At 35.3% G+C, this 12,191-nt stretch overlaps 1 protein-coding gene across 1 annotated transcript in view; it reads right to left on the reverse strand.

The window, feature by feature from the left end:
* Positions 1-487: 487 nt before the first annotated feature.
* The window catches only part of IPO11 (importin 11), a 196,945-nt gene continuing 185,241 nt past the window's right edge, over positions 488-12,191 (reverse strand). The window contains exon 30 of the mRNA XM_074200996.1: positions 488-806. Coding sequence (XP_074057097.1) covers positions 642-806 — 165 coding nt within the window. The 3' untranslated portion in view covers positions 488-641. The remainder of the gene's footprint in view (positions 807-12,191) is intronic.

The following is a 12,191-nucleotide window of genomic DNA, read 5'->3' on the forward strand; positions in this document are numbered from 1 at the left end:
TGGCTTTCTTTTTTTAGATGAAAACATTTCCCTTTCAAGATAATCTTAGGAATATATATATCTCTCTCTCTCTTTATATATATATATATATATATGTATATATATTTTTTTTACCTAATGACCAAATTTCTTAGTCTCCAATTATATCCAAAAAATGGCTTTGCCATTTTTTAAAAAAATCTGTAGTTTCATTCATTTAAAAAATGGGTAAGGCAGTCACCAACTTGAGCTAATTTTTGCTGCAGGAAAACAATTCAGACATTAACCATCAACTTTCATTTCTTCTTAAGTGTTAAGAGTACATGATTAAATGATAATCAAAACCATTTTCTTCTCTTAACAATAAACTAAGCAGCTATTTTCAATGAACACATTTTGTCTTGCAAACTCCAGGTCCCTCCCACCCCTAAACCCCACCCCCCCAAATACAAAACTACTCTCTTGAAGAACAGGTTTGTAAGCTCTCATTATGAGGCATTCCCCCCCCCCCAATTTTGAAACCAAAGAAATGGCTTTGTGGTCTCTGCTTCTTTACTTTCTTTCACAAATGATTTCTTTAGAATGTCAGCTCCATAGTGGTAAACTTGTTATTTGTCTTATTTTGGGAAGAGAGAGTTTGTCATCCAATGTTCCACCTGGTTTCAGAAGCCCTGTAAAAATTCTTGTAGTTGGTTGACGATTTCTGTATCCACTGTCTCCATGAGAGCCTGAAAGCTTTGCTCTCCCAATAATTCCTGCTGTGCTTTGAGCTTCTCATAGACAAACTGCTGCAGTGACACTGTGTGTACGGGATCTTTAAGGGCAAGCTGTGGAAAACAAAAGAGGAGCCAAAAAAGTATTAGACAAAAATGCAACAAGTCTCACTACTTATTCATCTATTACTTTTCCTTGAATAATGTGCTTCTCCCTAACTGATCACTGGAGGTTCAAGAATACAGGTTTATGGGGGAAATTTTCCTCCAAGGAAACCCTGTGTTCAACTACCATGCCTCCCCTTCATTTAAATCAGCTTGTACTAAGGTCTGGGTCTGCTTCAGGATAAATATCCTATTCCCAATCTGTTGTGTCTCTGAAATTGTAAGTCTTTTAAGGATGGGTTGATGCAACACTGCTAAAGATTTTTAATAAATTTACCAAGTTAACGGAAATTTTAAATGTTTGGTTCATTCGTTCAACTATAAACCTTTGGAAATCCTGAGTAATATGAATACTTTTCAAACAGAAGCACTGGCATAAAAGCTTTTCAGTTTTGTAATGTTTCATTCCTCTTTTGAAAACATTAAGTAACAACATTAAGTAACATGTATAGAACAATTAGGGAGTGGAATAATAATAGTTGTAACTTAATTTTCTAGGGAGTTTAGAATTTAGAACAGAATTTAGAACTGAAAGGGACTTGAGACGTAATAATAGTATACCTCCTTCATTTTAAAGTTGAGACCAGTATCACATCATTATTAAGAGGAAAGCCTTAATTCAAAATTATTTTAAGCAGAGAAAGCACATCATGTCAATTATCATGACCTGTCAAACCTTTTACTAGATTTATATTTATATATTTATATTTACTAGATTTATACTAGATTTGAGTATTGCAATTTAATTTAGCTTAACTGCCATAAATACTCATCTCCCAAACTCAAGAAACAAGAAAAAAGTCAAATATTTCCCAAGAAGAAAAGTTTCTTCTTATCAAACATTCGAAGAGGAGCATGGGAGAAGTGAGGGGAGGTGCAACCCAGAGGTGCAAGAACAGAGTCCCTCTGGTGGGTTTTAAAACATTAAAATTTTGTTTTATTGGGACAGAATTGAGATGAGGTTGCTGATTTACAACCACATTTATTAAAACTATCTCAAGGGCATATAAATTTTGTGGAACTAGCTGAAATTTCTGGGGGGAGATAGGAGAGCAAGAAGACAGATAATTTTAAGTCCTTCTACTGAGGTATTTCAAGCAGCAAAGAAAGACATTCTATCAGTTCCATAGTTAGTCCCTATTCTCATCATCACCTGGTCAGCCTTGAGACTTAGGCTGGCTGGGGGTTCTTCACAAGTACCCACACTCTAATTTTTTATTGTTGTTGCCTTTGAAGACTATGTGTTTCAGAGCCCTGATTTCTCCATACCAGAAAAGGGAATTTAAAGCTGAATCTCTATTAAGTGCTCATCATATGTAAGATACTATGCCAAGCAATGTTGGGTTTTTTTTAAATGAGCCTTTGCTCAAACACAACAATCGTTAAGCGCAATTTTCTTATTTTTGATTCTTGATCAGAAAGAGCAAGAAAAAGCAAGAAAATATCACTACCAATATAAACATTCCTATAAATTCCTACAAAACTCCATCTCCAACATTTTAAAACTTTTCACCTTTTTTCACATTATGCTTTTCACTTTCCTCTTTCACCAGGGGAATCAAACTGAATATAGGATTCTGAAAATCTGGCAGATTACATTCAAAAGTTTGGCTGTATCAACTCCTCCCACCTCATGACACACTGTCAAATCAATCACTCACAGGAGTGTATGCACAGCCAGGTGCACAAGGAAGAGAGAAAAGAAGCAAAAGAACATTTGAACCAAAAATGAACTTGTTTTTCCTCAAAGTTCTACTTTTTTCCTAAACATTTCTGCTTATTTTCTTTATTCTTATTGTTGTTTGTAAAAGTCAGGTGTATATATACCTTACATAAAGGGTTATTGGCCTTACGAAATAGAAACTTCTTGGCTATAGGGCTTTGGAGGACGTAGGCTTACAAATCACTTAGAACTGGGAGATAAGACATACAGATGTGGCCAGGACTTCTGTTCAGTAGGCAGCTACAGTTTAAAGGCTTCTTTGTTTCAAAGACAACAGAAGACTAACGAGACATGAATCTGATGCTCCTCTGGTGCTATAAAATGTCCCCATCAAGCCAAATTCCCATTTTTGTAGTCCTGGTTTATTCTTCTGGCCACATTTGTGACCATTCAATTGTCATTTCCATGTATAAAAGGAGTAGACAGGGAAGGTATTGGCAGTGAAATGGACTAGAAACAGAATAATTAATATGTAATCTTTGTCCAATATTTGACAAATGAATCCTTCTAAGGTGAGTAAACCTATACTTTAATAATCCTGTCTTCTGTCAATAACTGAGATATTATCTCTATACCTGTGGATAAGTGCCAGCAACTACTCTTGGAAATTCCTAATGCTATTTAGGATCTAGCAATTATTTCAGCAAGACTAAAATTTTCTAGCACATTTCATAAATCAATTTCAGTTGTTTTAGCATTTCATAAATCAATTTCAGTTGTTTTAGCATTTATCTTGGAACCTCAGTTCTTATAAGACATCGGAAAGACGGGCATGGGGGGAGTGGGGGGGCAGGAAGAAAAATGATATTCCCACTTAAAATTGCATTAAAACTTTTGAGTGCTCAGATTTAATCAGAGGAGAGTATACTACATTAACTTGGATGATGATGCTAAATTTCAATATAAATAAATAGTTACAATATAACCAACATAAAATGCCTCAGATCTCACAAACCAAATGAACTAACTCCAGTCAGTTTTGGCAATGCCTTCTTAGAAATTAGAAAAAGGAAATACAAAACTATCTTGAATGCTTGAAAATTTCATCAAAGAATATATGTATCAAATCTTAAAACATTGTTCACTTTGAGGAAGAATGCCCTAGACAAGAGAAAAGGACAAGAGTTTGATAATAAATGTTAACTGTATCTGAACCTGAGGACAATATCATTTCCAGAGGTTACTAATAAAGAGAATACATGGGACAGTTAAATATAAAATCTTTACCAAATGTTAAAAGGTTTCAGAAAAATAGTCAATAAAAAATTCTCAGTTAAAACTTCAATATCAAAAATAAAAAATCCTAAGGTTAGACAAGGGATTGCTTTTAATTTGCTAAATCATTTGTGATCTGAACTATCAATAATTTTCTTCCAAGTCTTATTTACTTATAGTGAAAATTTTAACCAATCTAAGTGACTTTTAATTCTATTAACTGCAAAAAGATAAAAAGTAATTTAAAAAAATGCTTTGATATAATTCACAGATGTATTTCTTCTTAATTGACCTCATTGTGATTTCTCTCCACACAGTGGTGCCTTTGATCAACAATGTGTTTATTATAGATATAATTTTGGGCAAATTCATACTAGCAGTTTTAGTTATAGATCTCTACTTTTAACCATCAAGTTAAAATATTCTTTAAAATATTACTTTTCCATTCCTTGGGATATGCTAAATTTCTAAAAACAATCGAATGGCAAGGCCATCTTTTAAGTACAAGAAAGTTTTTTCAATTCTGGGAATCATTGACAACTCTATAATTAGGCTTTCAAAAATAATTTTAAACTGTATACACATTAAGTCCCTTCTGAAGCTCTGTAAATTTGAATTCTAGGATCATGTATTTAGAGCTGGATGGGACCTCAGAGGTCACAATCACGCCTACTCTTTCTTCAATGCTACTTACCAAATAGGCCCAAGTCTCCCTGATCCTTAAAAAAAAAAAATCCCCATTAAACCCTATCATGTCTAAATATCTTCTCCATTAAACTCCTTTTAAAAAAGTTATCTGAGAGGCAGCTGACTGACAAAGAAGACAGAACACTGGCCCTGGAATCAGGAGGACCTGAGTTCAAATCCGGCCTCAGACACATAACAATCACCTAGCTGTTTAACCTTGGGCTTACCCCAAGGCTTACCCCTTACTTACCCCCCACTACCTTAAACAAACAAACAAAAAAATTTAAGTTATCTGCAATTCGTGCCTCCAATATCTTTCTTCTTGTTCTCTTATAAAAAAAATCTTTGCAATCTGGGTTCTGACTTCATCATTAAACTGAAAGAATTCTCTCCTAAGTTAATGATGATCTCTTAAGGCAAATACAATGGCTTTCTCCCCCCCCCCCCAATCTTTATCCTTCCTGACATCTCAGCAGCTTTTGATAATGGTGACTACCTTCTCCTCTCTTGAGTTTTTAGGACTCAGCTCTCAATTACAGGTCCTTCTTTAACTCCTTTACTGGATTTTTCATGGGGCTACTAGGTGGTGCAGTGCATAGAGCCACTGGATACTTGATATTTGACAATTACAGACTGCCCGTCCCTTGAGCAAGTCACTTAGCCCTGACTCACAGCCCAGGTCATCTCCAGGCATTCATTGTTCATTCATTCTCGTTCTCATTCTCTCTCTCCCTCCCTCCGGCATTTAGAAAACTTGCCACAATTCGACCACTTCCAATCATTCCAATTTTCTTTGCCAAGAACTCTACATCAGCCACACTGCCCTTACTGTGGTTTATCTCCAATTCTCATACATTTCTTGGGGATATATGCCTTTTTTATTTAGCCATAATTACTGAATAATTATTGCTCTCAGTCAAACTGAGAGCTATTAAAAACCATGGTTTAAAAAGGTCGTCTGCCATTGTACCCAAGGTCACCTCCAGTCATAGTGATCCATATTTGACCACTGGACCCAGATGGAGACTTTGCATAATCCTCCCTCACTTATATCCAATGCATTTGTATATCATGGCATCACATCCCTAATGTCATGGTCCTGAGAAAAAAGAAAAAACAGTAACAACGAACCCAGGAGCAAATTCTCTAGTCAAAGGCTATGAATGGATAGGAGATAAGGTTCTGAAGAGCTTTAAATGTCAGAGAGGAATCTATATTTGCTCCTACAGGCAATCTTTATTTGCTCCTACCTTTGCTTTAACAAAATCACTTTGGTGGCTGTGTGAAGGATTGATTGGAGAGAGACTTGTCAAAGGGAGATCAATTAGGAAACTACCCCTCCTGAAATCAAATCAGGCTTCAAATACTTACAAGCTGAGTGACACTGAGCAAGACATTTAACCCACCTTAGTTTCCTCATTTGTAAAGTGAGGAGAAGAACTAGCAAACTACTCCAATATCTTTCTTTACCCAGACAACTTCAAATGGGGTCACAAAGAAGTGAACACAATTGTAAATGATTAAATAACAAATCTTTGTTTATTTTTACATGTTTTCTTATAATAATTGTTAAAGAGTTCTTTAAAAACTTAAATATTTCGTGTTTGCTTTCAAATACAGAAGGAAGATACTTTGAAATTATTGCCTCTTGGGGCGGCTAGAGACGCTTAATAATTGACTAGCTGTGTGGCCTTGGGCAAGCCACTTAACCCCATTACCTTACCAAAAAAAACCCCCAAAACCCCAAAAACAAAAACAAACAAAAAAAGAAATTCTTGCCTCTTCTACCTTGGATGTGACAAAAAAGAAATCCAAAGAGAAGAAATGGTACTAGATAGAAAAGAGGTATTGGGGGGGGGGGGGAAGAACAGCAGCAGCAGAGAGCATAAAGGAAGAAATGAAAGATGAGTTAAGCAAAAATGAAGATTACTTAGAGATTTATAATTTTAGGAGATTCAGTGGCTCTGTATCCAGAGAGTATTATTTGATTTACAAAAGGAATCATCTTTAGGTTCCTTTAATTAATCAACTTCCCAATATGCTTAATTTTAATTTATAAAGTTATTTGTTCAAATTTTCCAGAATACATCCATTATGGGAACTTAAATACAATTGTACATTTTAAATATTTACTAAGAACATCTTCATTTGAGGAAAAAGATTTATGAAATGAAGATAAAAAGAAACATTCTTATTGGATGATTATTTGAGACAGTCGTAAGAACTATTATCCCAACTGAGAATATATAGGGGAAGAGAAGAGATAAGGAATCAATCCAAATATGATGAAAACTCTAAAACAAACTTCATAAGTTAGATAAAATAATCTATTTGGGAAGGAACATGGCTACTTTCAATATTTTTGAGATTTATTTTTTAAAGATTTATTTTGAGTTTTACAATTTCCCCCCCTAATCTTACTCCTTCCACTCACCCCCAATAGAAGGCAATTTGCCAGTCTTTACATTGTTTCCATGATATACACTGATCCAAATTGAATATGATGAGAGAAAACTTATATCCTTAAGGAAGAAACATAAAGTATAAGAGATAGCAAGATCAGACAATAAGATATCAGTTTTTTTCTAAATTAAAGATAATAGTTCTTGGTCTTTGTTCAAACTCCACAATTCTTTCTCTGGATACAGATGGTATTCTCCATCGCAGACAGCCCCAATTGTCCCTGCTTGTTGCACTGATGGAATGAGCAGGTCCATCAAGGTTGATCATCACCCCCATGTTGCTGTTAGGGTGTACAGTGTTTATCTGGTTCTGCTCATCTCGCTCAGCATCAGTTCATGCAAATGCCTCCTGGCTTCCCTGAATTCTGATCCCTCCTGGTTTTTAATAGAAGAATAGTGTTCCATGACATACATATACCATAGTTTGCTAAGCCATTCCCCAATCGAAGGACATTTACTTGATTTCCAATTCTTTGGCACTACAAACAGGGCTGCCATGAATATTTTTGTACAAGTGATGTTTTTGCCCTTTTTCATCACTTCTTTAGGGTATAGACCCAGCAGTGGTATTGTTGGATCAAAGGGTATGCACATTTTTGTTGCCCTTTGTATGTAGTTCCAAATTTCTCTCCAGAAAGGTTGGATGAGTTCACAGCTCCACCAAAAATGAAATAGTGTCCCAGATTTCCCACAACCCTTCCAACAATGATTATTATCCTTTCTGGAGAAGCTTTAATTTGCACTTCTCTAATAAGTAATGATTTAGAGCAATTTTTCATATGACTATGGATTGCTTTGATCTCATCTGTAAACTGCCTTTGCATATCCTTTGACCATCTGTCAATTGGGGAATGGCTTTTTTTTAAATTTGACTCAGTTCTCTGTATATTTTAGAAATGAGTGCTTTGTCAGAATCATTAGTAGTAAAGATTGTTTCCCAATTTACATTTCTTTTGATCTTGGTTACAATGGTTTTTGTCTGTGCAAAAGCTTTTTAATTTGGGGGCAGCTAGGTGGTGTAGTGAATGGAGCACAGGCCCTTGAGTCAGGAGGACCTGGGTTCAAATGCGGCCTCAGACACTTAATAATTACCTAACTGTGTGGCCTTGGGCAAGCCACTTAACCACATTGCCTTACAAAAACTAAAAAAGCTTTTTAATTTAATGTAATGGAAATCATCTAGTTTGGTTTTTTGTATCATTATTTTAAAAATGTAGTTCCTATCACTGTAAGTTTAACTTTTAGTATCCTACTTAGTGCATTATTAATATTAATATTATTTAAGGAGCAGCTAGGTGGCGTGGTGTATAGAGCACTGGCTCTGAAGTAAGGAGTACTTGGGTTCAAATCTGGCCTCAGACACTTAATAATTACCTAGCTGTGTGGCCCTGAGCAAGCCACTTAACCCCATTGCCTTGCTAAAACAAAAACAAAAACAACTAAAAAAATTATTATTATTTACTATTACTAAATCACCTTCCCCCCAGGCTCCCATGCAACCATACAAAATGTCAACACACACAGTTTCAGCAACAATAATTCTACTGCTTCCTATAAAAAAAATATGATGACAAATCTAGAGATGGAAAAAAAAAATCAGAACTCATCTAAGTTCACCTTCTTAACCACATAATTTAGAGGTGAAAATGGAAGCCCAAAGAAGTTCAGTGATTTGCATAAGGTCATGTTGGCTATCAGGATTTCAGATGACTCCAATATCAGAATATTCCAAGTTAAAAAAAAAAGAGCATTTTTGTAATTTGGTAAGGAGAAAAAGAAACAGTACAAGAGAGGGAATTTAGTTTTGCAATCTAAATTTCATCTTTGGTATTAGTATCAAAGTTCCCAAAATATCCATTTACTTCTGTACATAAACCTTACTGAAGGGGCTGGGTGATCTGAATGTTACAAGTATGAAATCTCTGTAACAGATCTGATCCCTTCAATCTTCATCCCCTATGCCAATCATAAAGGAACTGAAATGATTGAGAAAAATCATAAATCTTATAATCTCAACTCTGCACCATTATCAGGTAAAGGACTAAAAAGTGAAGGTGCTTATAAGTAGGAAATATCATAGGGAAGAAAAAGATTGAAGCCAATACCACTGATCTAGTTCAAAAATGTTACAATTATTTTGTCAAATAATAACTGTCAAGAATTTATAAAAATGCTTAGAATAACAGAAAAAAATACAGGAGTTGAATACTTCTACCTTGACGAGGCTGATAAAATGAAATTATTTTAGAAACTTATTTTGTATGAAACAAATCTGCTATCGAGGACAAGGACTGTCTTTTGCCTTTTTGTAGCCCCCATTGCTTATTCGAGTACCTGATGTTTCCTAAATGCTAATTGGTTCTATATACACTTATGCTAAATTTGCTAGAATGTTTTCATCTCACTGTGTAATTTTTTTCTCCTTTTAGATAATGGAGCCAATTAGTTAAGTAGGTACAGATTTGGAAATCTTCAGGGGTGAGGAAGGCAAGGAAAAAAACTGGTAGCTATAAATAGAAGGCAAGGTTCCTATCTAGAAGGGTATTAAGACAAAATATATCAACCACAACAACCACAAAGGGATTCTGGCTTTGCAATTCAGATTTCAACTGTCCTTAAAATGCTAATAAATTGTACTTTTTATATTAAATAAAGGGATGAAAGTTGATAAAAATATATAGATCATTAGATAAATATATTATTTTTGTTTGGTTATCTAGACATGAGGAAAAAAGAACTGGTTGAACTACAAGGCAAATTGGGTTAAGTGGCTTGCCTAAGGCTACACAGCTAGGTAATTATTAAGTATATGAGGCCTGCTTTGAACTCCTGACTCTAGGGCAGGTACTCAGTCCACTGCACCACCTAGCCACTCCTATGTCACCTTATTCTTAAGTAAGGCAACAAATTCACCTCTTGTGAATCTCTAATGATTAAATTTAAAGGTGATTTACAACTTAAAATAAGATGTAAAAATAAAAAATCTATTTGATACCTGGCTCACAATTTTTCTCTCTGTCATATGAGGGGAATTTAATATACACATTGATTCTCCCTCAAAAACTTCTCAAACTACTCACCTCCCAAGAGCAGTTATTCATTCAAGTGTCTCAGCTACATGAAGAGATCTTGTCACCACCTACTGTTGTAGCATCTCTAAGCTCAAAATTCTGAAATCCAGCCATAATATATTGGTTTTCATTTCTCCTTCTTCCTTCTTTTACTAAACCCTACTAATTAGTAAGTGAAAAATATAATGCAGAGGATATCTCAATAAAAAAGATAAGGAGCAGAGTTCCAGTTTTTGTAATTAGTATTTCATTAAGAGGCATACAGGATAGGGTGCATCTAGACTAGGAGGAAGGGGAAGAAAGGGAAAAGACAGCCTATATTTATATAGTCCTTTTATGTGCCAAGCACTCTGCTAAAAGATTTCTCTACAAATTACTGGATCTTCACAACTATCCTGAGAGGTAGGTGCAATCAATATTGCCATTACAATGGAAGAAACTGAGGCAAATAAATATTAAGCGATTTCAGCTGGATTACTGAGGGATCAAAATTGAACTCAGGTCTTCCTGCCCACAGGCATATATATATATAAACATATCTCTCCACTGCTCTACTGGATGACTTGGAGGAGAGGGATAAGTGAGGTAGAGAGGAAGGAAGGAAGGAAATATTTCTATTTCACACATGTGAAAGAAAAAATATAAATGTTGATAATTTTGATAATAGTTATCAACAAACATATTTATTAAATGTCTGCTATGGCCTAAATGGGCAAAGAGTCAGGAAGATCCAAGTTCAAATCCAGCCTCAGATACTTCCTAGTTGTGTGACCCTGGGCAAGTCACATTTACCAATGATAAAAGGATTCACTGGATAAGCAACTGGCATACCATTCTAGTATCTTGGCTAAGAAAACCCCATGGCCTGTGAGACTCACAAAGAGTCAAACACAACAGATCAGCTGAACAACAAGAAGTGTTAAGTGAGACACCATTAAGTGAGCATTTCTCTCTCCTGGAGTTCACTATGTACATTATATATTCAGGATAAATCAGAAATATTCAACTGAGGAAAGGCATGAGCATTATGGAGGATTGGGAAAGGTTTCTTTTTTAAAAAAAATATTTATTTTTGAATTTTACAATTTTTCTCCTAATCTTGCTTCCCTCCCCCACCCCCTACAGAAGGCCATCTGTTAGTCTTTACATTGTTTCCAACTGAATGTGTTGAGAGAGAAATCATATCCTTAAGAAAAATAAAATAAAATAAAATATAAGAGATAGCAGGAAAGGCTCCTTGCAGAAGAAACCTTGTGGACTATTAGCTGGGACTCAAAGGAAGCAAAGAGAACAAGAAGAGAAAGAATTTCAGGCCTGGGGGGCAACTGGTGAAAATGCTCAGATTCAGGAGAGTGTGAGGAACTACAAGAAATTCAGTGTCAATGGATTGCACACAACATGGGAATGATGAAGTAGAAGATTAGGAAGGTTATGAAGTGCTTTGAATGTTAAACAAAGAATTTTATATTTGTTCCTTGAGGTGGCAGGAAAGCAATGAAGTTTACTGAGTTTACAATTGTGGGTTGACTTAAAACAGACCAGCTGACTGAGGAATCAAGATAGATCAAGTCCAGCAGATGAAGATTTCAGCAAAGAAAATTAAAGAGAGATAGGGTATGAAAAGTACTGAGACAGAATGAAAATCTAGAAAGGCAACTTAATGGACTCCCTGTGTCAGCAGGACCTGAGTTCTAATTTGCCTAAAGACACTTTATACTCACTAGCTGTATGACAAGTCAATTAACCTCACTGCCCCACCAAAAAAAAAAACAAAACAAAACCCAACAACAAATAAAGAAACAACAAAAAACTACAGAAAAGAGACTATCATCCATGTCATACCCACTAAGTGTTCCCCAAGACTCTGTCCTGGGTCCTTATCTATTAACTTCAGTAGGTTTAATATTCCTTTCAGTACAGGTGATCAAATCATACATCTGGTTCTAGTATCTCTCCTGAGTTTGATATTCTAAGACCAACTGTCCTGTTAGAATCTCAAACAACTGGTCCAAAAACAGAACACATTCCCAACCAAATCCTCCCTTACTTAAACTCTACTATTTTCAACGGCATCATCATCTTCATATATCTAGAGCTGGAAGGGACCTTACAGGCCATCCAGTCCAATACCTTTATTTTAAAGATGAAGAAACTTAAGTTATACCAGTTATCTGTC

Source organism: Macrotis lagotis, chromosome X, assembly GCF_037893015.1.
Source record: "Macrotis lagotis isolate mMagLag1 chromosome X, bilby.v1.9.chrom.fasta, whole genome shotgun sequence".
Lineage (NCBI taxonomy): Eukaryota > Metazoa > Chordata > Mammalia > Peramelemorphia > Peramelidae > Macrotis > Macrotis lagotis.